The sequence below is a fragment of the Canis lupus genome, chromosome 27 (genome assembly GCF_011100685.1).
Source record: "Canis lupus familiaris isolate Mischka breed German Shepherd chromosome 27, alternate assembly UU_Cfam_GSD_1.0, whole genome shotgun sequence".
NCBI classification, from domain to species: domain Eukaryota; kingdom Metazoa; phylum Chordata; class Mammalia; order Carnivora; family Canidae; genus Canis; species Canis lupus.
Genome location: NC_049248.1, coordinates 40,200,692 through 40,228,284, shown reverse-complemented (window position 1 = coordinate 40,228,284; position 27,593 = coordinate 40,200,692). Strand labels below are relative to the sequence as shown.

The 27,593-nt window shown below is 44.3% G+C and overlaps 2 protein-coding genes across 6 annotated transcripts; one reads left to right on the top strand and one right to left on the bottom strand.

Annotated features, from left to right (window-relative positions):
* Positions 1-2,498: 2,498 nt before the first annotated feature.
* On the top strand, positions 2,499-13,642 carry ZNF641 (zinc finger protein 641). Of its 5 annotated transcripts, none has more exons than XM_038577494.1 (7): positions 2,499-2,661; positions 3,650-4,724; positions 6,122-6,330; positions 6,864-6,955; positions 8,113-8,242; positions 8,855-8,968; positions 9,864-13,642. In XM_038577494.1, the coding sequence occupies exons 2-7, from the start codon at positions 4,648-4,650 to the stop codon at positions 10,616-10,618; spliced, it is 1,377 nt and encodes a 458-aa protein (XP_038433422.1). In that variant the 5' UTR covers positions 2,499-2,661; positions 3,650-4,647; the 3' UTR covers positions 10,619-13,642. The 5 variants fall into 5 exon arrangements, with proteins under 5 accessions (XP_038433422.1, XP_038433423.1, XP_038433421.1 ...); XM_038577495.1 differs by having other exon boundaries at positions 2,499-2,720; XM_038577493.1 differs by lacking the exon at positions 2,499-2,661 and adding an exon at positions 2,955-3,083.
* A 7,445-nt stretch (positions 13,643-21,087) lies between these two features.
* Positions 21,088-27,313, bottom strand: H1-7 (H1.7 linker histone). Its single transcript, XM_038577922.1, has 2 exons — positions 27,209-27,313; positions 21,088-22,191 (listed from the first exon to the last, which is right to left on the bottom strand). The coding sequence occupies exons 1-2, from the start codon at positions 27,311-27,313 to the stop codon at positions 21,199-21,201; spliced, it is 1,098 nt and encodes a 365-aa protein (XP_038433850.1). The 3' UTR covers positions 21,088-21,198.
* Positions 27,314-27,593: the final 280 nt, after the last annotated feature.

The following is a 27,593-nucleotide window of genomic DNA, read 5'->3' as shown; positions in this document are numbered from 1 at the left end:
GCAGGGATCCCGATGTGAGACTCGATCCCGGGACTCCAGGATCATGCCCTGGGCCAAAGGCAGATGCTCATCCGCTGAGCCACCCAAGTGTCCCCTGCCGTCTGATTCTATCCAGGCTGTTCTTCCCACATTTTGCCATCAAAACTGATCTTGAAACTTTTCCACCAGAAACTTTTTAAAAGATGGAATTATCAGGGATCCCTGAATGGCTCAGTGGTTTAGTGCCTGCCTTTGGCTCAGGGCTTGATCCTGGAGTCCCGGGATCGAGTCCCATGTTGGGCTCCCTGCATGGAGCCTGCTTCTCCCTCTGCCTCACTCTCTCTCTTTTTCTCTCACTGTGGCTCTCATGAATAAATAAATAAAATCTCCCACTCATTTTATATTCCCCAAATGGATTTTAAAATGAGTGGGAAATATCAGAAAGGGAGACAGAACATGAGAGACTCCTAACTCTGGGAAACAAACAAGGGGTGGTGGAAAGGGAGGTGGGGGGGGTTGTGACTGGGTGACGGGCACTGAGGGGGTCACTTGATGGGATCAGCACTGAGTGTTTTTCTATATGTTGGCAAATTGAACACCAATAAAAAATAAATAAATAAAATATTTTTTAAAAAAAATGGAATTATCTACCTGCTGTTCACCTCCTACTTAATTACTCTACCTTGTAACATTGTATAGGAGTTTGGACTTGTCCATACATTACTATGAAAAGTAAGGTACTATTCTGGTGCACCAGGTTATAAGTCTAAGGCCAGGGCTGTATTTCTAACTTTGCCTTTTGGCTCACTTAATACCCTTGAACCCATGCTGAGATAATACCTATACTTCAGTTTGTTGAGGCATGGGTAAAGAGGTGGCATGTCAAAGCATAATAGAGAGGTATTTTACTTATTTTCTCCCTGTGATATTTAAGGCAAGGTTCTGACATAAAGCACATGTTTACTAAATACTATCATACCATTAGGCCAAAGCCTATTTTTGCCTCCCCTCACCGCCTACGTTTTTTTGTTTGTTTGTTTGTTTGTTTGTTTGTTTTTTAAGAATACAATCTTATACTGATTTGTTTCCCAAAGAAGAAGAGAGGAGGGTCTGGGCTGCCTCTTCCATCTATCAATGTGCCAACTCTCTCCAAATATCCTTTTGAAGTAAAGTCAGATTTAGGTGCTTGGTTAAGTTGAATGTAATATTGTGTGGCAGAGGCAATGTAAGTCTTCCTTAGACCTCATTTCCTTTTTTACTAGGCACAATCATTTTACTTCCCAGCCACCCCTGAAGTCAGGCGGGATATGTCACTACACATCTGAATTCAGACTAAGGGAATGGGGTAAAAATTATGTACCCCACTTCCAGGGTTGGCCCCTGATATCTCCAACAAGTCCACCACAGTTCTCCTCCCTTATCTGAGGCACATAGATTGGATGATTCCAAGGCAACTGGTGATGGTGGAGCCACAAGATAGAAGCCATGTCCATCCACAACTGCAAGGAGCAGATACCCCACCCACCGGTCCCAACTAACCCACTATACAGGGACTTGTATGAAGCATAAGCCTTTATTGTGTTAAACCACTCAGATACTGGTCTCGTTGGCCTACCCTGATTAACGCACCTTATATTTAACAACAGTGGTCACATAAATGAGAAGAACCCACAGACTTAGTTCCAGGACCTGAGATATAAATCCTGGCTGTACCACTCTCTGCACATATTCTATGATTGGCTCCAAAATATGCTCTATACCCTTTACCACTTGCATGTCTAGCACATTCTCTTCTTTTTTGGAGCCCTCTCCACTCTCCTCTGCCTCAAGACTTCTGTGAGGCACTCTCTGACTTCCCTCCCATGCGTAGGTCTTTGTTCCTAGTGCAGGGTCTATCCCGCCATTTTAGCATCTATTACATTTGATTGCAAATATTTGTTGAGCTTGGGTTTCCAAAGACTGAGTCCTTGAATCCACAGACAATTCCTTTGGGATCTCTGACTGCCAGCATTTAGTCCTGGTGCCTGGCACATAGCAAAAATCAATAAATCAATAAATCAATAAATCAATACATAAATACATAAAATAATAATAAATATATATTAAAGGAATAATTGTCACTTATGACCTTAAGTGAGTCCCTTATTTTTGAACTCTTTAAAATTTTACCGAATTTGATGATGATAATGATATAATGAAATCATTATAATGATTGTGAATCAATGTGATAATGAAATAATGTGATTTGTAGATTCTAAACAGATGCTGATGGTAACATGGTTTATCGTATTCTGCAGTCCCTTCTCATTTTATTTTTTCAGTCAAATTCACCTTAATGCTTCGAGGAAGCTCTGTCCAATAGTAAAACAATGCAAGCCACATATATAATCTAATCATCGTAGTAGCCATATTTAAAAAGTGCAAGGCAGTAGGTGAAATCGGTTTTCGTGAGGGACTTAACCCCGGCTGTGCCAAGCCCTGAGCCGCCGCTCGCCCCCCACAGCCCGGCTCCCGGGCCCGCGCGACGCGCTCCGGCGGCAGGACGGCCTCCCTCAGCCCTCGCAGGCGCCGCGAGCCGCCGCCGGGACGCCCCGAAGTCCCGCGCTGAGGAACCCACCCGGTCGCCTGGATTCGCTCTCGCAGCGACTGTGTGCATAGGGCGAGCGGTTACTAGATGTCGGGGTAACTCCGGGTCCCGCGTGCAGAGGCGGTGGGAGGCCGAGTGGCCGGGATCGGAGCGGGTCAGTCAGCGCGCGGGCGGGCGGGCGCCGAAGGCGGGATCCCGACGCCTGGGCCCGCGGCGTCCTCGGCGGGCGGACGGGCGGGCGGGCGCCGAGGTCCGGGCCGGGCGGGCAGGGCCGGGGACCGCGGGGACCGTGGGACCGCGGCCCGCCCCCTCCCCCCCTCCCCCACGCCGCCGCCGCCGCCGCCGAGCCCCGGAAGCGGGCGGGGATTTCCTGTGCCCGCCCCGCCCGCGCCCGCCCGGCCGCCGTCCCCGCCCGTCGCTGGCTCCGCGGCCGCCGGCTCCCACCAAGCGGAGGGCGGAGGGGAGGGGCAGGCGGCGCCCAGAAGGGAGGCGCGGGCCGCAGGCCAAGCCGACCGGGGTGAGTGGGGCCGGGCCGCAGGGCGTCGCGGCTGGAGGGAGGGACGACTGGCTTCCCGGGGCGGCGGGCGGGGGGCCCGGTCACCCCCCACGCGGCGCCGGGAGGACCGTCGCGGCCTGCGGGTCGCTCGCCTTAACCGGGGGTCGGCCCTCGCTGTCATCGCGGGCCCGCCCCGCGCCCCGGCTTCCCGGTCCCCGGCGTCGCTGACAGGCCGCGCGGGTTCCCGCCGCTGTCACTCGCGCACTGGTTACCCCGGGGCTCCTCTCTCTTGACCTGCTCCTGCCCCGGTTCCCGGGAAACCTGTTTTCTGACCTCACTTCCCCTGCCCTAGCTCTGCCTCCCTCGGATTCTCTGAAATCTGACCCTGCCCAGGGGCACTGTGACAAGAAGAGGGGAAGAAGCCACCTTACTCCGGAGCAGGCACCCGTCCCGCCCAAGCCCCACCCGGGGCACAGGGCACGGTTCTCCGGCGGAGCGCGACTCGTCCCTGTGCCCTTGGGCTTCTCGTGTCACACACCCCCTTGGCCCTGTCCAACAGCTGCCGCTGCACAAACTTCCTTCTGCAGGTGCCTTGACCCCCGGATATGTGAGGAAAAGTGGGAAACGGAAGCCCTGGGAGCCAGACTCCAGTAGGCCTGGGAACATCCTGGAGCCAGGAGAAACCTGATTAGGCTGACACCCATGACTGCCCGGGTTCTGGCTCCGAGAGCGTGAACATCTTAGGACACGCTGTGTGAGGATAAGTCCCCACCCCCTTGTTGCTGAGATTTTTGCCAGCACTTCCACAGGTTTTCTGTCAGTGGCCTGGAGAGGCTCACAGCGAGCCCTGTAGGCTCCACAGAAAGAAACTTCCCATCCAGGGACGGTGCTGCTGGGGAGATGGACAAATGAGTCTGAGACAGGTGTCCAGACATTAACTGTAGGTAAAGCCCTGAGGGAGGAGTTCAAAGGGAGCTTGAGAAACAAAGAAGACCTCCAGTGAAGAGAGGGGAATTAGTGCCTTATATGTTAAAAGCGAAGCAAACACAGGGGTTGGAAATCAGAAGAGAGCGCTAAAATGGAAGTTTCCCTTTATTGCTTTACTGGGAATTTTCCTTTCTCATGAGAAGTCTCTGAAAAGGAAACCTCCTAAGCTGGGAATCAGTCCAGGAGGCTCCCATGAGGCCCCGAGACTTCTCTGGACTTCTGAGATGAAAGCATAATTTGTTCCCTTCCTGTGCATTGGGCTTAGGGTTGCCACCTACCTCTTTTTGTCAAAGACAAATAGGCAAGAAAATCAACAACTTGACATCGGTCATTAACCTGTCGTGGGCTTCTGGGTTCTTGCAAGTGTTACTGAATAGATATGAGTGAGCCAGGATAGTTAACCAAGGTTCTGACTTGTTTTTGGAAGGCTTTCACTAGCTCTGACTGCTTGAGTACTGAATAAAAATCACACGCGCGCGCACACACACACACACACACACACACACACACAAAAGATGTTGCCAAGCAGAAAGGACTCTGTGCAGTCTCATAGACTGTTTCTCTGCCAGAAGTCAAGGAAGTCCCCTTGTCACAACACATGAGACCTGTTCTGACTCCAAGATGTCCGGAGAAAAAAAAAGCCCACAACCTGGTCCCGTGCACTACAGGATTATTGTTAAGTATTTTTTTTTTTTTTTTTAATCTAGGGATGCCTCAGTGGCTTGGTCGGTTAAGCATCTGCCTCTGGCTCAGATCACGATCCTGGGGTCCAGGGATTGAAACCCATCTCGATCTCCATGCTGAGCAGGGAGTCTGCTTCTCCCTGTCCCACTGCCCCCCCCCCCCGCCACTGTACTCTCAGTCTCTTTCAAATAACTAAATAAAATATCTAAAAAAAATGTTTTTTGTATAACCTAAATCTCTTCTCTGGCAATCAAGAGAATAAATAGATCTATAAAGAGATATAAACCATTTCTTGTTCTTAGTAGCATCATTTATCAGCTTTTTTCCCTAGACAGGAGAAAATTATGTCTATTGTTTTTAACTTATCCCCAATGGCCATGTTTCCCATCCCTTTCTCCACTTTTATTTCTTCTGATGAACCATACTGGTTTCTGGTTTCTTCATACCCTTCTTTAAAACTGAATATATTTTTCTAATGAGATCTGACTGGTTCTTTCCTATGTCTCAGGTTCTTTCCTATGTCTCAGCTCACAGGACTATTAATTCACACACTGAGGTCATGTTAGCATCAATTATTTCCCCTTTATCCACTCTGGTTCAAATGCTTTCTTTTCCTTTATACTTTTCCCAAGTAGACATCAACTCCTTACTGACTAACAATTTCTCCTGTTAGGGTTGCTTTGGAGTTTTACACATGCTTTCTGAGTTATTGGTCTTTCTACCACATTTATTACCAGTTCTTATTTTCTGCATCAGAGTGCCAGGTTGTGTCTCTTTGTTGAGGCTTAAGAGAGGTGTCATTTGGTTCAGGCTTATAAAGGGGATGTGTGCTCCTTGTATACACACACACACACACACACACACACACACATACACCTTTGGCTAGGACTTCTATCTATAGTAATCATTTCATTCTGAACTAATTGATGAGAATGAGATTTGTGGCAGAAAATCTTCTATGTGATTATATCCATTTTTGTTGAGTGTAAATCCGTGCACATTCCATTCCTACATGTGTCCAGATTACTTACTTTATTGTATTTTGAGTGGTTGAAATTAAATGAATACCTTTTGAATTTCCAGGATTGATCTTTTAAAAAAAAAAATTAAGTTCTTCCAGCCATCAAGAGTATTCTGTTTCTGCCATGAGGTCCCCAAAATAACTGTTAGTGACTTTGTTATTTAGCACCTGCTCATTTCTTAGTTCCTCCAAGAAGCTTGGCCCAGGCTCAGTTGATTGGAACACACCAAACTTTAAAGTTCATCTTCCATCAAGCTCCCCTTATCTGGTTTCATCTTTTATCCCTCAGGCTGTTCTCCGTAACTCCCTTAGGAATATCACCTCTTTCCATTTTTAATGGGCACAGCTGATAATGAATTTGTTCCAGGTCACAATTTGGGTTTGCAGCAAAAATGCTTTCAGAACAGACAGCAGTCCTGGGTACAGGATGGGAGTCAATGAATGTCCAGCTGGATGGAGCAGAGCCTCAGGTGGAAAGGGGAAGCCAAGAAGAGGGGCCATGGAGAACAGCACCAGGGCCACTGGAGCACCTGTGCTGTGACCTTGAAGAGGATCCACAGTCCCTTCAGGAGAAGGGTGAGAGCCTGGAGTGTATATGTGTGTTTGAGTACTGTAACCAGTACCAGGACTAGTCTATTCTTCTTGGGCTCTGGTCACAGGAATATCAGGAGTTCCTGGGTTTTGTAAATCATGAAACTGCACTTCTCCTATTTCTTGCATAATCACTCCCTCCACATGCTGCAAGTGCATGGTTAGTGGTATTGAATGTGGGAGACAAAGGAAGTGACAACTCCTATTACTGTTGAGAACACACCCAGTAAGATGCACTTTACTAGGTGAAAATTACATTCAAATAATATAAATTCAAACCACAACTAGTCTAGTGGAGGTGGCTGACATATAATAAGCTTTACTAAAAACCACTTAACACCTTTGCAAAATATGTTAAGTGGAGATCTCTTCCACTCTATGTATGCATTTGAATTTTACCAATGGATACAGATTCAGGAAAATGTGACCCTTAAGTTCCTCTGACATGGGGTCCATCGCGCCCTTATTGGGAAAGGATGGATGGTCCATCTCTAGTGTTTCCTCTTTTTTCTCTCCAGCTCAGTCAGCTCCCTGGGTTCCTGCCATTCCCCAGGAGGGGAGCACCGGAGATTGGGAGATGGCAGCTGCACTTCTTGCAGCAGGATCACAGGTGGGCTGTTTTCCTTGGCCTCTCCCAGGGTCTCATCACTGCTACCTTTCTGTAGGCTCACCATCATCCTATTGATTTGTTATCTCACATGATCACAAATGGTATCTTCATCTTATAACTGGACAGATTCTTTCCCCTTCCAAATGGCTCATTAATACCCTTGAAGTGTGAAGTGAGTGAAGGCATGACAAGAAGAGGGGAATTCCTAGAGGTTAAGTTGTTTTTAATGGATGGCTGTGCCATTCCTATATGGCTTTTAAGAACAATTTATTAATGTTCTTTAAGAAAAAAATCTGGAAAGACTAGGAAAAGAGGACCTGAGGGAAGCTTGATAGAACATAAAGTAGACAGGACTGGGTGGGTAATGGAACATATGGAAAAGGAGAGAAGATAGAAAGATGTAAAGAGGGGCAGAGCCAGAGAGAGGAAATAGGTTTGGATTCAGAAGGCAATAGGAAACTCATGGAAAGATAATAATAGTAGTAGTAGCTATACTCCCAGAGTGCTTACCATGCTTGTGTCTCTCTAAATGCTTTATGTATATTAACCCATTTATCTCTGAGAGGAAACCAAATATGCTCATTTTACATGTGAGAAAATAGAGTAGGAAGAGATTAGGGCACTTGTGTAAGGACAAAACTGCTAATAAATGGCAGAGCTAGGAGTCATTTGGCTTGAGAATCCTAACCACTATACTATATACTGTCTCCAAAGATAAAGATATGGCATGATGGGTAGAGGTCAAAAAAGATGCTTCATCTATATGATTTTGTACTGATAGAAAAGGAAAAGGTCAAGTGGAGGAAGAGGAAGCTAGTACCCAGTTTCTGCAATTAAAAGAACGAGGCAAGTGAGGTGAGACTGGGCAGACACCTGTAGTTAATCAGGGGAGTAATGAGTTCATGGTGCCTCCAACTTCATGGTTCAAGTGGGAAACTCCTCAAGAGACATTATCCTCCTCACTCACTCACCATTACTTTCGCCCCTCTGCTCCATTTATCTTTCACCAAAACTATATGCCTTACCCAAAGACTTCTGGGGGAATTCTTTCCCTAAATGCTCTCATGCCCTCTCTTCTACCACTTCAGCCTTTTATACTGGGATCACATTTTCCTTAAGGAACAATTACTAACAGATGATGCTACATTTTGTTTCAGGGCCTGGTAACCATCAAGGATGTGTCCTTGTGCTTCTCTCAGGAAGAATGGCGGAGCCTGGACCCTTCTCAGACAGACTTTTATGGAGAATATGTCATGCAGGAAAACTGTGGGATAGTGGTCTCTCTAAGTAAGCATGATCTTCCCTAGCCACTTTTAAAAGATTATACTCTGGGAAGATGGGGCCATCTGCTCCAGAGCTATTGGATAGTATCTATCTAGGGTTCTTTCCTTGGCTGGAAGTCTGTCTACACTTTTACCAGAGAAAGAGCATTAGGGCTAATCCAAAGAGAATAGAAATGAGGTGTCATTTCTTAAAAACAACAGCAAAATAATGCTGAATTGTGGAGAAGGGAACTTTGGGCTCTTCTTGGTTGGGAATTAAGAGGGAGAAGGACATTTAAGTGATAGAACTGAGTCCTTGGAAACTCAGCAAGCCATCTAGGGTAAAATGGGAGTGGAGGTAGGACAGCTGTAGTAGGGCTAATTAAGTAAAGTTAAGGACAGGTGGGCTGGAAGTATTTGAAATCTGAGTGGAAGAGAACAGACACACTAGGGAAGAGAATATGACTTTCTAAAAGAAAGAAGAGGAACTTAACAGAAATGGGGACAGGAGAGAGGCCTATATCTGACCTTCTTTTATCTCCAGTTCCAAGGAATAATCTAGGAAACAGCTTTTTTTCAGAAATAGAAAATTACAATTGAACTCACTGACATCTCTGTTTTCCTTTCCTATGGACAGGATTTCCAATTCCCAAACTGGACATGCTTTCTCAACTAGAAGGAGGGGAAGAACAATGGGTCCCTGACCCCCAGGACTTGGAGGAGAGGGACATCCTAAGGGTCACATACACAGGTAAACACCTAGAATACACTTTCAGCCACTGCCTTCAACCCTCTTGGAGTGTCATCCTTATGTGTCCATCCAATCCCTCCTCCACTCAGTGAGTTACAGAGTCAAAAAAGTTGAGATCTTTTTCTTCAAAGGCAAGACAGTGTAGCAGAAAGGTTTAGAAGGCAGGCTCTAAAACCAGACTTTGTGGATTTGAATCCAGGACCACACCTGGGAATCTTGGAAATGTAATTAGCTCGCATTTGGGTTCCTCATTGGTAAATTATCGAGAGACTTAAATATGTTAACAGAATAGAACAATACCAGGCACATAATAAGCACTCAATAAATGTTAGTTGTTGTTGTTACTGATGTTATTATTCAACATCCCACTCATTGTGGAGATGCTTTCCAGGGTGCCGCTAGTATTGCTGACAGATGGTCACTCAGCCCATGAAGATTGCAGCACATTTCTTAACTCTTTCCATCTATGCTTAGACAGGAAGATGGAAGTAATTTAAATAAAAAATAAATAAATAAATAAATAAATAAATAATAAATAAATAAATAAATAATAAAAGCATAGACCATTTACTAAATGCTCACTATGTGCAGGTATTATACTGTCTGTCTTATAACATCTATCTTATGATCATTGCCATTTTACAGAAGAGAAAAGGCTTACAGAAGCTAAGTGGGAAAGCTGAGATTCAAAATTGGGGAATCTGCCTCCTAAGCCTAGGCTTTTAACTTCTACACTTCTTGCACTGTCTTGAACAATATTAGAATCTGTTCTTCCAGCCTTTGTGGGGTGAGGTTTAGGCCCTAACAGGAATCAGACAACCTCACCTGTGACTTGGGTCCTGGGGTACTCTCTTGTGACTCCCCTCTTGGGGTTGGTATTTTCCCTTCTCCACAGGAGATGGAAGTGAGCACGAGGGTGATACCCCTGAACTAGAAGCAGAACCTCCCAGAATGTTATCTAGTGTGTCTGAAGATACTGTTCTCTGGAACCCAGAGCAGGATGAGAGCTGGGATTCCATGCCCAGGGGCTCCAGAGGAATGCTCCTGGGCCCACCTTTTCTTCAGGAAGATAGCTTCTCAAACCTTCTATGTAGCACAGAGATGGATTCCCTGTTAAGACCTCACACATGCCCCCAGTGTGGGAAACAGTTTGTGTGGGGCTCCCACCTTGCCAGGCACCAGCAAACACACACTGGGGAGCGGCCCTATAGCTGCCTCAAGTGTGAAAAGAGCTTCGGGCGAAGACACCATCTGATCCGGCACCAGAAAACACACCTACACGACAAGCCCAGCAGGTGCTCTGAGTGTGGCAAGAATTTCCGATGCAACTCCCATCTGGCCAGCCACCAGAGAGTGCATGCGGAAGGCAAGTCCTGCAAGGGCCAAGAGGTTGGAGAGAGCCCGGGGGCTAGGAAACGGCAGCGTGCCCCCCCAGTGCCAAAGTGCCATGTGTGCACTGAGTGTGGGAAGAGCTTTGGCCGACGGCACCACCTGGTGAGACACTGGCTGACCCATACTGGGGAGAAGCCCTTCCAGTGCCCTCGCTGTGAAAAGAGCTTTGGCCGTAAACATCACCTGGACAGGCACCTGCTGACCCACCAGGGACAAAGTCCCCGGAGCAGCTGGGACAGAGGGACATCTATCTTTTGAAATCTGTTTCTGCTGCAGCTGTGGTCACATCTATCAGCAGCTGGTGCTACCAGGAGTCTCTGCCAGAACTGCCCCTCTCCTGCACCCCAGTGGCCAGAATCATGAACCCTGGCTCCATCCTTAGAAAGATGAGGTTCCAACATTGGCCAAACATTTCTCACCAGTTCTATGAGATTCCACATAAAATGGAGTTCTTTGGGCAAAACTTTTAGGAAACGATGCTGATATTCAGCCAAAGCCCATTCTCAAGGGTACTACTTGAGAATCAGCAGTTTATGGCTGCGGTCCATCCTGAGTGGTTGGAGCCTATGCTCTACCAGTTGAATATTTGAATAACACCTTTGTATACTGTAACTATTATATCCTCTCTGTATATAGAGAGAAAGACCATATTAGCATATTGAAGGCTCTGAGAACGTATGTGTGCAAAGACTTGTCAGGCCTCTTTTACTGCAGTGTTTCCTAAATGTGTTTGACCTCAGAGTCCTTGCTATCTCACCTCCCGCAGAACTGGTGACTCCATGAAACACACTGGTGAACACTGGGTTAGGGAGTAATGAGGAAACGGGAAAGAGATAGTGATCAGGCACCCAGAGTCCTCCTTTTTTATCCAGATGAAAGCTGAGGGGCAGACCTCATTCCTGTGTGGGTCTATCATCCTTACCCTGATCATCCAAATATACATCACACCTCTTACCCCCACCTATTGAAAAATAGAAACAAGAACGTTTTCACTCCCTTATTCAGACTCCCTTCATCTTCCTCATACATATATCCAGCTGAGGGATCACGCTACAATGCTGAGATGGACTTACACTCCCAAAGGAACCCAGGCCCACACGGAAGAAAAAAACTTTATCCCCTTGAACAGACCCCTCTCCTCTTGACTGTGTCTTTATGTGTCTATGTGTATCTGTGTGCAGGGTCTTTGAAGAGAGCATGCAATGTGCAAACTGTACAAGCTAGATTTTCTAGGGGCTGTTTTCTGGGGGTGAGGGTAGTAGGGATTGTATGGGATTTTTTTGTTTTGTTTCAAGATAGGAAGTAAGCTGAGCGATTAAGGGAGCCCTCATGGAAAGGATTAAGTGATGGGTTAAGTTGTGGGAGTTGAGGTATAAAGCTTTCCCCTGTATTGCTGAGATCAAGACAACTGTGGATATATATGTATAGGTCTGAATCTCTGGGCCACAGATTCTTTTTGCCTAGGAGGAGAAAGACAGACACATCCTCAGTGAGGTGAGCTGTTTCTTGTTGATTTCAAGTAAGGTGCATATAGAAGCTTTGTGCTGAGTGGGTTTCTTTGTCTTGTTTTAGTGCTGGAAAATTAGGACAGGAATCACAGTGCTTGCAGGTTGTTGTCATCACTCTTATTTGACCTTGATTGCCTCATCAAGGAGACAGTTTTTCTTAAGGATCTCATTCTCCCAGAAACGGAATGTTAGGGAAAATGGCTATGGTTCAGCTTTTCAGCCGATGTGGTGGGGAGGTAGTGCATTGGGTTTTCTTCCCAGTTCTGGGAAGGTATCCACACTAAGACTCTTAACTCCAGGACTTGCCTAAGTATTCTAGCATCTATTGGTTGATGAGTTGGTCATTGTTTTGCCTTATTGATAATGTGTTAATACCAATCATATAATTTAAAAATTATCTTGTATGTAAGAGCAGTTTGGGGTTAGGAAGGAGAGGAGCAAAGCAGATAAAAGTGGGATAATTTCTCTTTAATGCTTACATTCTGGTTTTTCCTTAACATACTTATTTCTTAACCACAATTTGGTGGAATTAACCAGAGAGGCAAAAGGAAGTAAGCTGCAACAATCTAGTTTAGTGATTATCCCATTTGCTTAGGAAAAACTGGGTGAACCACAGCTCCTCAGAGTTCTGGACCTAAATAGAGCTGAAAATAGGGTCATTTTGTTGACCGGGCTTCTTAGAGTGGATATGAGTTGAGCAACCCAGCTGCCACCTCCCTTTTGCCACACAGAGGAGCCTTTCTTCTTTGCCTGGGATGCACTTCTCTTGCTTAAGTTCCTACGAATAGAGCAAAATGGCCAGCCCTTTTTAAGGTCCTCAGAAATAGGAGCATTTTAGGATTAATATTAGGAGGTACCCCAGGGAATAGGAGAGTATTGGATTCCAGTGGTAAAACTGGACTATGCCATTTCTTTTACCCTCCCACTATGCCTCATTCATTAATGCAGATCAGCTCTATGTAAGCAGGGGTTCAGAACCTGTTTTAGATCAGAGACCCTTATGAGACTCTGATAAAAATCAGAAGCTCACTTTTAAGAAAAACGGGCATTAGAAATTCACTCTGTTTTATATACACATTTAGCAGGTTCAGAGCCCATCCATGGAATCACTAAACCAGGGTCATAGGGAGTTACGCTGACCCAACATGGTCATTTATACATTTGTGTCAAAAATTACAAGGCAAGGATCACTAAATATTTTAAGGACTAAGATATCAGAGGCAGTAGGGTATAAAGACAGAGTCTAGTCTTTAATGACTAGGAGAGTATTGCTGACATTCTACTCTGTTTTTTGTTGTTTTTTTTTTTTTTTTAAAGATGACATGCTGACAAATTGAGCTCCTCACAAACCTTGTTTTAAAGACTTGTGGGAAGTGACTCTCTGTACTGTCAGATCACACATCTTAATAACCAAATGTTAACCTCCAGCAATTGGTCTGTTTTAGTAATTATAAGGATAGCAAGAGAAGTCCCCAAAGTCTGGGTGCAGCCATCCAGACGAAAGGCATGATAGAGTCTAAGAGCTTTCTGCAGAAAGGACATCCCTTTAGGTCATTTCTGGTACACCACTGTCTTCTCTACCTCGGTCCAACACCACTTCCCTTGGACGAAAAATAAAATAAGCAACAGCCATTAGATGGGTGAATAGATTTGGAAGATTTTTCCCACAGGGAATCAGCTTCAAACTCCCATCTTTCTCCTAGCTGGCTTTGCCACATGTCCACCCTATCCCCTTTAAATAAAAACAAAAAAACAAAAAACAAAAAACCAAACACACAACTGTGTCTGTGTTCTCTCTGGACAAATGTAAATTGGGGAAGTCCATCTTTAGAAACCTATCACCTTTTCCTTCTGTGGTGCCTTTACCCTGTTCAGGGCCCAAATATTCTTCCCTTTTTATCCCATCAAAGTATGTCTGCAAAGAATCCCTTATACCAGATAATATAACTCAAAGTGTTAGCTCTTCCCAGAATTACTTACATTTCAAGCCTTAACTCTGATAGAAGTGAAGGAAAAATTTTTCCCTTGTCAAAATGATGTTATATCTTCAGGGAGCTAAAAGGGTAATAATTTGTGACAAAATCCTTTCCTTTCCTATACTTCTGGACTCAAACCACTGTTTCCTTATTTCCATTAAGGGCAAGGTGAGCCCTTACTCAGAACCAGAAATGCCAGAAGACGTGTATTCTTTCCACCTCTCTTCAGATGAGTGCACTGGACAGGGATGAGTGGAGCTGGGTAGTAACAGAAATCTATTCCTTTAGAGTCTTAGTGATCCTGAGCTGGCAAAATTTCCTGGAGTGCTATATTAGAGCTTAGGTCTCAAAATGTGGTCTCTGAACCAGCAGCATCAACATCACCTGAGAACTTGTTTTAGAAATGCAAATTCTCAGGCTCTACCCCAAACAAACTGAATCAGAAATTCTGGGAGTAGAGCCCAGGAATCAGTCTTCACTTGCCTTCCAGAATATCTGATGTATGCCAAAGTTTGAGAATCACTGCTAGGAGATTCAAATTCCACTTCAATCAGTAGTACCTTATCCTATTCAAATTGGGAGGGGAATCTTTGTGTTCCTGTTGTCAGGTTTATTTTCTGCAACCCCTCAAGGCTAGTTTCTCCTCCTTTCTGGTTCGCTTGAGTCCCCACCCTTAAATCTGTGAAAGGACTGGGTTAGTCAACAATTTTAGAAACCATGGTAGGGCACCTACCTAGCTGTTGTGACAGACTGGGGCTAGAGCTTCTACAGTGGACATAGAGGGTTCATAGGTACAGAAATCTGAAGGACCAAAAAGGAGCAGACACCTCAAAGAAGGGAAATCCAATGTAAAACTGAAAAACCAACATCCAAGGAAATAGTCCTCCTGTGCTAGTTACTTGCTCCTTCTCAAGGTCTAATAAGTTGGTCTGGAGGCATGCAAGGTGAACATTTAGCACAGAATAGAGTAAGGCCAGCTCTCCCCAGCTCTTAAGGCACCAAGTTTTCCAGCCTCATAATTGTATTGGAGACAATGAGGTACCATGAAAGGGATTCCCAACTATGATTTGGCCTACCCTATGGGCAAGAGCAATAGAAGCATTGGAGAGTCCCCAGGACACAAGAGACAACCAGGCTCATTTAGTAATATGTGACACAAGTGAGATTTGAACCCAGAGTCTATTTACCAGGTAGAGTTCTAATCAATTAAACCATAGCACCTATGTCAAAAATGCATTTCCTGCTTTGAAGACTGTCCAGTTCAGGCTGCAGGAAGGAACCTGTCTTGCAGGCCCTGGTTCTGTTACCTTCTCTAGCTCCTTTCCTAACCAAATCCATGAGGACATACTGAACTGATATTTACAAACCTACCACCTCTGGAGCTCTCCCAAAGTCAAAAGGTTGGAGTTTGGGGAGGTGATCAGACCCTCTCCCCAAGGTGGAGAAGCTTGGCTACAGTTTTCAACTCCAGGCCTCACGGTGTCTCTCTCTTGCCTTTCCAATCACTACCTCCATTTCCCAATAAATGGAGCTCCTTCTCCACTCTTCTCTCCCATTTCTCTTTTTCTGATGGTTTGGAATTTGTGTTTTGCCTGGGGAATGCCTCACCTTCACAAGGATATTTGTTCTTCTACTCCCTATCCTCTTTCCATCATAGTTACTCTCTTCAGGCTTCTAGTCAATTCTGTTCCATCATGAGCCCCCTGTCTCTGCCTGCTGTCCAGTTTGTCAGCTTTAAGCCTACAAAGCAGGATCAATTACTCATATTTCCTACTTTCTTCCCTCAAATCCCTCTAGCTCAGCTGCCATCCCACCACTCTGCGTCTCTTCCTCTCTTTCTGTCTTACCCCTCCCCACATGCTAACGTGGCCAGTGGATTGTCTATACCGCCAAGTCCAGGTCTTGCACTCCATTCCCTGCAGGCTCTTTTTCCCTTGATGTAACTTCCAAAATGGATTTCTACTTTTTGCTACTTTGATTTACCCAGTCCCTTCCTGGTTCTTCTTGCTTCCGAGAATCAGTCTCAATTCTATAAGCCATTTTTGGAGAGCTCATTACATGCCAGGCACTGGCTGTTCTAAGCCTGGGAGATCAAGTGTAGCCACAAGCCCTGTACTCAGCATGTTCCTCAGCTGAGCCCTTCCTTGGCACCACTTTTCTGCCATGCCTCATGATACTGTCACAAAGGCACCCTCATACAGGAAACTTTGGAGGTGTGTGTCCACATGCCATCCAGCCCAACTGCTCTGTGCCTGCCAGATTTCTAGCTGTTGTCTGACTTGGTTCCCTCTGATGGACTATGAATTTCTCTCTGATGGACCTTTGTTTGTATCCTTAGCGGTTTCTAATATGTCCTTTCATTCTCAGCTCTTCTCTTGATCAAAAAGCTGCAGCAGAGCTGGGGAGACACCAGATAGCTTTAGAGGAAGTCACAGAGCCATGCGTGAGCCCCTTCACTGCCACTCCCAAAAACATAAACCTTGAGATGCCACAAGTTTGGCTTCCCCATTTCCCTCTTGGTGTCCTGGCTTCCAGATGTCCCTCCCAAGTTAGCTGGTCTTAATCCAACCTGGAAATGGGGGAAGCAGAGTGTTGATCAGGACCAGGTCTAGGGTAAAGTGGGTAAAGGCCTAGGAAGCAAATTTAAGGAGGCCTTCCATCTCAGGGTCATTCAAGTGAAGATGCCACTCTTGGGATACCCTTAAAGTGGTAAGCCTGAGTCCAGAGACTGCGATGATGGTGAATGTGACTTGACCCCCTAGGCAAATTTACAGTAATTGGAGATGGGGGCGCTAGAAGAGGCATGCACAGATGGGGTTAAGCAGGAGCTGGGTCCACCAGACATACTTTTGTGGATAAAGAGGATGGGAACATGGCAGAGGGTATCAAAAGAATAAGGTAAGAGAAAAAAAGTGTGGGAGAAAACATGGGGAGCTGGCATGAAACTGCCAGCCTCTGATCCACTGACACCGCCTTCCACCTGTGGAGCTTCATGGAGTGTGGGGAAGAGGGGAAGGAACCCCTCTGCAGGCCTTGAGTACAACCCAAAGGCTTTGCTCTTCCTCCATGCGAGTTGCCTAAATGGAGCTTGGAGCCTACTGTTTGGGGATGATCCACCTGTGCAGCTTCCTGAACATGAACACCAGCCCAGCTGTTCTGGCACCTACCTTGGTGCTTCATGTTTCCCTGTTCTCATGTGTTCACTTTTAGTTCCCCCAGTCACCTGAAGTAATACTCTTGACAAATCTGGTCTTTCTCCTAACCAAAAAGGAGGCGGCGGCAAAGAGCTGACAAAGGGGGGAAAAGAAACACAGCTGTGATTGTTCACTGAGGCCCCTGTTCTCTCTGCCATCTCCAGTTGGTGTCTATTGAAATCCTGACCTCCTCTCCTTACTCCTTTCTATCAGTGCTTTTCCCAGCCTCATCCAAGGCCTCATGCTGACACCCCCTCAGTCTTTGGTTTCTCTCTTTCAAATCCTTTGGCTTTTTCTCTTTTTAAAGCTCCCTTTCTGACATGGTGCCCCTATATTAATTTCCCAGAATGTCTTCCTGTCCTTCGAGACATTTAGGTTGTAGATGGAGTTATCTCCAGCCCAACCACAAAGCCTTGTCTCCACAGGGCTCCCCCGAAATAGGGGATAGGAGAGAACTACTGTTTTGAGACCACTGACACATGGAGATGTTTGCATGCTCTGAAAACAGAGCCTGCAATGTGTTGGAGAACACCATCCACCACAAGAAACCTCAAATTTTTAAAACACTCAATGTGGGCATAAATTCTAACTCCTGACTCTACCTACATAGAAAAGATGTCTTGGAGAGTTACTGAGTAGATGGTGAGGCCCCATTCGGCATGTAGACAAGAGAGCACAGTTAAAAGTCAATTTCCAAAGTGCACATTTTCCAAACATTAAGCTTTTTCACTTGAGATCTAAGGGACTGAGGTGAAAATGAAACAATGCATGCAAAAGTACAAACCACATTATAAATGAAAAAGCTGCAACTGACAATTATGTGGAATTTTTTACCTTTTTTAAACAAGTTACAATTTACATGATTCTGAAAACAAATACCAAAAAAAAAAGAGATAGTAAAGAGTCTAATTTCTCTATATCCTCTACAGTTCCCATCACCTTCCCGTCTCCATACAGAACCAGTTAATTTTTGTGTATCTTTCCAGAGTTTTATACAATTACAAAGACATATATTTTCCTTCATTTTACACAAAAGATAGTATGGTATACTTCCTTGTCCGGAATTGTTTTTTCACTTATCTTTGGGAGCTTGTCATAATACGTAGAGACTCTCCTCCTTTTTACAGCTGCATGCAGTTTCACTATACAGAAGCTTGTTTAACCAGCCCCCTAGTTATATTTAGATTATTTCCTTTTTTGCTACTGCAGTGCTGCACTGAATACCTTGGACATAAGTCTTCTCATAAATGTACTTACATCTGAAAGATAAAGTGGTTCTGCTGGGTCAAAGGATATTTGCATTTGTAATTGTGAAAGACAAATTCCTGCATTTACACTTTCACTAGCATTGTGTGTGAGTGTCTGATCTCCCACAGCCTCACTGATGGAGTAGGTTCTCGAAACCTTTGAATTGATTTTTAAAAATGTTATCTTACTGTTTTAGTGTGCATCTCTCTTATGAGTAAAATGGTACCTTCTCCATATTTTTTTTAAGATTTTTTTTAAATTTTTTATTTATTTATGATAGTCACAGAGAGAGAGAGAGAGAGAGAGAGAGAGAGAGAGAGAGGCAGAGACATAGGCAGAGGGAGAAGCAGGCTCCATGCACCGGGAGCCCGATGTGGGATTCAATTCCGGGTCTCCAAGATCGTGCCCTGGGCCAAAGGCAGGTGCCAAACCGCTGCGCCACCCAGGAATCCCCCTTCTCCATATTTTTAAGGGCCATTTGCATTCCTGTTAACTGTTTTATCAACAACCATTGAATATCTGATGCTAGAGGGCATCTGAACTTTGTTACAAATCTAAAGTCCAACAATTTTCTGATCATCGCACTAGGCAGTTGAGATCAAAGGAGAGCAAAGAATTGAGGTCAGAGATGTTCCATTTGCTCTGACTAAAATTAAATACCCAAATATGCCACTAGAATGTGAGCAGTGAAAAGTGGGGATTATGCTTTATCCATCTTCAGCAAAGTGCCCAGAATCTTGCAGGCATTTCATCATTAATGAATACTGGGTATAAGATGAACTGTTCTTGGGAATTCCTTTCAGAGAAGTACCCAGCTAGCATTACAAACTAGATAATGTGGATAGCTAATGAGCTAAAGTCATTTCCTGTATTTTACTGGAGTATAGCCACCTTAATATTTACCAATGGAAAATAACCTGAAATGACCATATATAGCTACATATGGTCAGGGTCTGACACTTAATACATTTGTCAAATTTACTGACCAGAATGACTGGAAGTTTGCTTAAATGAAGAAATCATTATAATGTAAATAGAACTGTGATGATTCTTAGGAAATCTAAAAAAAAAATTGCCAGTGTCCTTCTCATCCCATTTTAGGAGAAAAGGCTTCTAGTTCTTGACCATCTGATTCTTTAGGTAAAAACCTCCCAGGACTATAACGGGGCAATACATCTGGCTATCCTAAGGACATCTGATTAACTTTGCTCTGTGTTCAACAAAGTTTCCCACTACCTTTTTTCAGATGGCTCCCTCGTCTCTGATTCTGGTTGCTTCATTCTATTCACAGACAATTCAAGTGCAGAGTAAATCTAATTATAGCAGGGGGAAATTTCAAAGTTCAGATCATCTATAGATGAGATACAACAGCAAGCATTTTGCTATTAGCTTTGCATAGGTTTAAAGCAGTGATTCTCATTTAAGGGTGTGAGAAGGTGAATATTAGCATCATTTAAGCTTTCTTTCCCTCCTTTCCTCCCTTCTTCCCTCCTTCCATCCTCCCTTCCTTTTCTTTCTGTGTGTAAATACACATACCTGTTCCCCTCTTGTAGAAGATACCACACTCTCTGAAAAGCTTGGTCATATACACTGAAAAAGCTTCCCACCTTGTTCAAACACATTTCCACCTCCCACCATCACTCTCACCTCTTTACAAGAATGAAAGCACCTTCCCAGTGTCTCCCTTCTTCCTATTCCTTTGGATTCAGCTGGAAACAGAAAGTCATTTCCTTGAATCAACTACTCTGATGTTTTTACTTCTCTAGGAACCATTTCTGTGTTCTGTCTTGTCCTATGGCATTAGAATTATTCCCATTCTGTTCTTAATCTCTACATTTGGAGCTAAAAGAAATCATACATTTGCTCTATATTTGGCATATGATGCTCAATACATGTTGTTTTTTAAGAAAAGTAAAAGATCTAGCTATTCATTACCTAGCCTTCTCATCTTATATTTCTGATATGCATCCTATAAATATACATAATTTCCTCTCGTTAGTATTCCCCGTTGATAATTCCCTCACTGCATTTTGTCAAGGCCGACATCATGATACTTTGTCTTATTTTACTAACACTTAAAAGCCCCTAAAACCATCCTAGCCCAATTCCAACCTTTTTTTAGAGAAGGAAGCCAAGACTATGAACGGTTAAGTAACAACTCAGCCAAGGTCAGAATGTGGAACTTTGACTAGAATCCTGGTCTCATTAAGTGCTGATCCAGTAGAGTTTTCTGTCATAGCTCATTATCACATCATCACAAACTATTTATACTCTTATTTAACGCTCAGGCACCTACCCTGTGCCAAGCCCTGTGCTAAATGCTTTCACACACACCCATTTAGCTGAATATTAACATAATAAGAAAGTTTTAAAGTTAAAATAATATCAAGTCAGGTAAAAACTACAAACCCATTACAATCCACTTGGGGAGAAGGGCCTTTTTCCCTAAAGGAATTTCAGTTAAGAACATTTTGGGTCAGTGGAACCACTCATCCTATAAAGGTTGCCTGCTCTTCTCTTGTCCCAATGATGCCCCCTACTTCTCTCTTTACATGCCCTTCTCCCCAAAACTGAATTTGGATCTGACCGGGTGTCTAACATTAATCCCCTCAAGTGGCTGCTTTTCTTCTACCTGTTTTCTTTCTTCCTTCTGAAAGGCATTGGCCTGGGGCCTGAAGCAGGAGCAGAATCACCACATCTTTTTGTCCCCTCACCCCATCTGCCCCGCCTATAGGTCTCACCTCAACACCCACCCTTGCCCTTACTCTTCCAGGTGCGGCAAAGACAAAACGGACACGATATAGTGGAAAGGTCTTGTATATAGTCTTGTCCACTTCAGTGTGTGAGAGCTGCTCTGATTAGAGCCTACAGGAAAGGCATCTGTGTCTGGATGAAGGGCAATTGCTCCCACCCTACAGGCACCCGGCTGCATTCCGAGCACTTTCACATTTCATGGAAGTCTTTGTGCGGGCAGCCCTTGGCTCATGAGTCTTCCCCTGACTGCTAGAATTGCGGTCAGTCTTCACCAAGGTTGTCTTCTGGAGGGTGCGTTTTACCGGCTTCTCCTGGTCTTGCTGCTTCTCTTCCCTGGGCTTCAAGCCTGGCCTGCTCCTCTCTTCCCGGGTCCTAGGCCTGTTGTCTTCCTTCAGGGTCCGTCCTTTCCTCTCCTCCATCACCTTAGCCCTCGCTTCCTCCCTGGCTCTGGAACGCACCGAGTCCTTGGCTCTTGCCCTTATCTTCCGCACCCTCGCGTTTGCCCTGGTGCTCCGTCTCCATACTTCCCTGGCCTTCTTGGCCGCCCTGCGATGCGTGCTGCGCCTCCGTGGGCTCCGCGGCGCCGGAAGGCTCCTCCGCGAAGAGCGCGCGCCCTCCGCCAACCTCGGGCGTCCTGGCTTTCTCTTGGGCTTCGGAGTCTTCCAGACCCTGAAGTAGCCCGAGGCGTCCCTGCCGCTGACCCGCAGAAGCGTGCCCTTCACATCAGACTTGGGTGCTTCGCCCGAGGGGCGGCAGCACTTCCTGCGCACTTCGTAGCCAGCATTTCCAAACTCCTTCTTGAGGGCAGCAAGGGTCAGCCCTTTGTGCGCAGTGATGGCTCGGAGCAACAGCTGGGAGACTTTGAGCACCGAGCGCGGGCCCCTCCTGGGCGGTGTCGTCAGGGTTTTTTCGGCGCCCAGCTGGGTTTTAACTTCAATGGCTTTGGGATCACCAGTGGGCCCAGCCACCTCAGCCATGGCCCCGCTCCCGCCTCTGCGGGGCCGCTGCTGTGGGCTTCCCACGCCGCGGCGCGAGCTAAAGCTGAAGCTGGCTGCGGATGTCACAATGGCAGGCCTGACTTTCCGGTCCTGGCTAGGGAGCTGCCGCCAGACCCCACCCAGGTGGGGGGGCCGGTCAGTCTCCACTTCCTTCTAGGTCTAAACCAATCCAGATCGCGGTGTCTGTGCACCCCCCCAAAAATCACCTTTATCATCTCCGGGGGTTGTTCCCTGCCCTTGTTATGCTCCCACTTCTCATGACCTTGATCTTAACCACTTTCTGAAGTTCACTGTTTTTCTGTGGTCCTGAACACCATCTACCCACATTTCCCTAAAGTGAAAGAAGCTGCTCCCAACTATCTAAAACAGGTAATACAATGCCTTTAAAAAAATAAATGTGGTAGTCTATCACACAAAGCCTGATCTAGAAACTCCCACCTTTAGGTCTCACCCGCTAGAGATCTACAGTCACGTCTCCCTGACTCTCCACATGGTGGATTCTGTGCAAGAATATGAAGGAAAGAAAGAACCACTGTGCTCCCTCTACCCTAAACAATGATTCCCACACCTGGGAAATTCAGATGCCTCATTTAGGTGGATAGAAACCAACCAGTTTCCAAACAGACTAAGAACTCTGGTCTAATCATTATTCTTTGACCAGACTTTGCTTTTCTGCCTTTTGTTCCTCCTCTTGGATTGCTCACTCCCTTTCTTTGTTCAGATATATCCTGCTTATCTTTCAAAGACCTGCTAAATCCTTTCCTTACTGAAGCCTCCTCAACTCTTTCAAATGATTTCTCTCATCTTAACTACCACATTAAACTTCTGCAATCCTACACTGCATTTTACTTAATTTAAATGAATTTGGTACTAGAGGGTACAATGCAGCACACTAGTTTTAAAAAGAAAACAGCCTGGACTTAGAGCTGGAGACATGGACACATATCTCAGCTCATTAACAGCCATATGGCATTGATAAACCCCTCCATATCTTTAGATCTGACTTCTTTATCTTAAAAAAAAAAAAAGGCCAATAATCCCTTCCTACCAACATCACAGAATTATTCGAGAGGTTCATTAGAGGTGATGATAGATGACAAAGGATTACCCAAATATAAGGCATAAAATTAATTTTACTCTGAATGTTTATGCCTTTCCAACTAAATAAAGTTTCCAGAGAGCCAAATAGCCTTTGGATTTCTATGGCCCCTGCTGCATCTAACACTATCCTTCATTATACCCAGCAGGCATTTCATAGAGTCTGTGTAAGCTCCTCTGGTGAGGAGGCTTTCTCTGGATTCAAAGGAAACTCCCAGGGAATCAGGAGAAAGGAGCAGGATGATTCTTAAAGAGTTGAAATGAAGGGGACCAAGGTAGCTAGTTACTCAAGGACTTCTTATTTTGGACACAGTCTAGTTGGGAATTATTCAAAGAATACTTCAAATTGCAAAAGCATATCATACTTCTCCAAAGGACATTCGATATACTCAGCAGTCACAGGCTGGACTATGACATCATTTCTTCTAGGAATCAAAGTGCTAGGAAGTGGCTTAGGGCAGTACTTCTTAAACTTTAGTGTACTTCATAAAATACTGATTCCTGTACATTAGGTCTGGGGTGGGGCCAGAGGTTTTACCTTTCCAACAAGCTCCTAGGTAATTCCATCTGATTAAAACACAACTGTTGGGGAGTGAGGAGTAGACAATGAGAGGGAAGTGGCAGGAGATTAGACTGGAAAAGTAGGTTAGGGCCAAGGTGTGAAGGACATGTAACATAATGACACAGCTGTAAGTAGTCACATAGCAGTAAATGGTAGAGTGTGGGTTCATACCTAAGTCTACTTAATTCTAAGGACTAAATTATTAACTATGGAGCTAGGTTTCCTTTCCTCCAAGATTGACCTTTATGTATCTCCACCACAGAGCAAGAAGAAGTTTATCTTCTCAATCACAGTTCAGAATCAGAAGGATCTACAAGCACTCACTGTACTTTCTCCCAGTATTTAAATTAGAGCAAGGTACTGTGTTAGTCCAAGAGACTAACACATCAGCACACGGACAGTGCACCAACAAAGAGCTACCAGGCAGAAAGGTAGAACCACATGGACCAGGTTTTCTCTCATTTGTGTAGTCTCTTGCTCTGGCTATACTTCCTGGCTGTGTAGGCCACTAGCTGTAGGATGGGACAACCATCATGAAAAAAAGACAAGAACCACATCGGGGCATTGGGTGGCTCAGTCAGTTAGGCATCTGACTTTTGATTTTGGCTCAGGTCATGATCTCAGGGTTGTGAGACTAAGAATCAAGCCCCTGAAACAAGCCCCACATCAAGCCCTACGTCAAGCTGGGTATGTAGCCTGCTTAAGATTCTTTCTCTCCCTCTCTCTCTACCCTGCCTCCCCATGTCTGGAAAAAAAAAAAAAGAACCAAATCAAACAACCATGTTTATTGATACCCTTGTGATGACAAAAGAGGACAATTAGAAGCCTCTGGGAAAGGCTGATGTCAAAGGAAAAGAAATATTTGTGGGAAAAAAAAAACAACATGGCAAACAAAACAAAAAATTTTCATTTATGCGTAACCATTTCTTTATAAATTTCTGTGTAAATATACTAGAAGTAATGGAAGAATAACAAAAAATTAGAGGTAAGAAACAAAATGCTTCACTACCACTAAGCTGGCTCAGAAGACAAGAAAGCCAACTACCTGATAGAAACTTTCTGCTGCACCAATCTCTCAGAGTTCTTTTGTTCCTCTTTGGAATAAATCTACTTGCCAGACCTCTTCTGACACCCCAAAGGAAAAAGATACTTCAGAAAAAAAAATTTCTTTAGGAAAAGAGTCAGAACAAGCCAGTGTCATACCTCTAATGAGGAGATACCAACTCCAGCTCCAGAAAGACAAGACTGAACCATCCCTTCCAATTTTAATCATCTATGATTATAAAACAGAAGTAAGCACCTAGCACTACCCTGTTGTGAGAAAGATCAATAGCTCTTAATTTCTGGAAGCCTTGGGGTTAAGGGAGGGGGCAGAGGAGGTAAAAGGATACTTGGGGATAATGTTTAGCCTAAATCTTTCTGCTTCAAGTTCCAGGAAAGATAATATTATTCTTTTTTTAAGATTTTATTTATTTTATTCATGAGATATATATATAGAGAGAGACAGAGGCATAGGCAAAGGCAAATCCCCATGGGGAGCCCAATGTGGAACTGGACCCTGGGACTCCAGGATCACGCCCTGAGCCGGAGGCAGATGCTGAACCACTGAGCCACCCAGGCATCTCAAGATCATATTATTCTTTGTTGGTAACAAGACTCTTCTGTAGTGGTCATGACTGTTAGGTCTCCAGAGGAACTTGGTTGATTTAGGCATAGCAACCTTTAATTACTATACAAAATTCTAAGAACATCAGAGTTTTTATTAATCTCACTTCCTCACATAGAGTTATGCAGCTCTAACTTTATTAAGGATAACTCCATGCAAGAGTACAGCAAAATTTAGTAGCACACTTTGATCTAACTTCAAACTATACCTAGGACCCCAAGTGTCTAGGTCTTGCTTACTCAATTATCTTGTATTTGATCAATTTATCTCTCTCAAACCGCTAGTTGGTTTTCCCCCAAAAGACTCTTTTCCTCTCCTGAACCACTATATACCTTCCACTTTAATGCAAATAACCCCACAATGGTCATTTCAGCAAACAAACCCATTAGTCTACTCATGGCTTTTGTGAGAACTAAAGTGGTTCACACTAAAGAATGTAAAAATAAAAATATCAAGATTCATAAAAGTATGGAGACAGAATAGCAATTGGGCATTTATCCTTCTAATCCTCAGCACAATTGTTCTAGAAGTGAGTCTAGATAATCTAGATCCAGGTGATGTTACTGGAGGACCAGGCAAATCTCTTAGCAATTATCCTGAAAACATGAAGGTCCAGTCTCCCTGACTCCTCCCAAGAAGCTCTAAAAACCCAGTGTAACACACCCCTCCTCACAAATATAAAATCTATACTCATCCCTCTAAAAATAACAAGAGAGAAATAAGGGCTTTGGTATTGGCAAAATCTTACCCAAGTACCTTTTTTCCACTCAAAGGTGTCCTATATAAATTAAATCCTTCATAAATTGAATCAAGCATTATTAATAGTTAAGTCTTTCCATGAGCCCACAATGTGGGACCTCTAAGAACTATTCTACTATAGCGCTTAAATATGAAAACTGAAAACCCATTTTTCTGAGGATTTTTACTTTCAATATGAGGCCCAGGGCATTCCAAGACAGACAATCTGCAGTCCCACAATAACACTACATTCTGGGCAACATTCAATTCTGTCATAGTTAACTGCTCCCAGCCATCCATGCCCTTGTCAATTCCCAGAATATTGTACAAATGAACCCAAAGCATAAACACACACACAAAAAAATGGTAGAGTAGAAATCATTTACCATATATATGTAACTCTTGTAGTCAGAGAATTGAAATATCCCAGACCTACAATTCACTACAGAGAAGCTTATTCCTATCTTAATCTCTACAGACCTAAAATACCAGAAAACCCAAATTCACTAATTAAAAATTGCTTTCCTTCAAATTAAATGGTATAAATAAATGTCCATGCTCAGGAATATGACCAAGAGCAAGCCTAATTGGCATTCTCAATTCACAATACACATTCTGGAATTATACTGCATAACTTCCCCATTTTTTCCCTCAAAACTGCGGTCCTAAATATTTCATTTCAAACACACTTACCTCTCCATTTCCTGTTAAAAATCACATCTAATTTTCTATCTTAAACCTACTCTTCTCTCTTGGCTTTTTCTCAGCCTTTGATCCTTTAGGGAAAAAGAGCTACTATTTACTTATTGAAGGCCAATGGATCAAGTATTGTGTTTAAATTATCACTAATTCTTTCAACAACACTGAAAAGTGGATAATATTATTCACATTTACAGATGAGAAGGTAAATGGTGTACCAAAGGAGAAGTCTGGAATGAGAATTCTCTATACCTCACAGGTAAACCCAAAAAGGATTCCTATTTTTTCAACCTCAACCTAGAGTAAGGGAAATGCCACACTAGCTCTTTTCTTCTATCATTTCACTAATCAAAGCTTTGAGCAAGCAATTCCAATTCTCCTTCCTCACTATAATTCCTACCATATACTGTGGAGAACCAGCTCCAGAGCTTATCTGAGAACTGAATCTCGTAGTCCTCAGCACACTGGGGATAGGTGAGGTCCAGTGTCAGCACACTAACTCTTGACCACATGGTTCTCCAGATACAGCTCCTCCACTCCCTACTCCTTGAGTCAATAGCCTATTCTTTTACCTCTTCAACATTTTTTTCCTCTGCTTCCCAAAGTTAATAATTCCTATGGCCACTATGCTAGCTCTCTTAATTAAAAACTGGAGGAGACAAAGCCTCAGGGTCCAAGTCCGAGTCTGGTTTGAGTCTGAGTCTTGGTCCCCCTGTCCCTCAGATTAAAATTCAGTGAGACTCAGTCTTTCTTCACATGGTTGCCTCCAACTATCCTGGATCACCAGCAATA

Coding starts and splice junctions, on each gene's coding strand:
- H1-7 (XM_038577922.1), bottom strand. CDS start 27,313: ATGTGGTCAAGAGTTAGTGTGCTGACACTGGACCTCACCTATCCCCAG. Junction 22,192..27,208: donor TCTGGAGCTGGTTCTCCACA/GTATATGGTAGG, acceptor GTTTAGACCTAG/AAGGAAGTGGAGACTGACCG.
- ZNF641 (XM_038577494.1), top strand. CDS start 4,648: ATGAGACCTGTTCTGACTCCAAGATGTCCGGAGAAAAAAAAAGCCCAC. Junction 4,725..6,121: donor CCGTGCACTACAGGATTATT/GTTAAGTATTTT, acceptor AATTTGTTCCAG/GTCACAATTTGGGTTTGCAG. Junction 8,969..9,863: donor CCTAAGGGTCACATACACAG/GTAAACACCTAG, acceptor CCTTCTCCACAG/GAGATGGAAGTGAGCACGAG.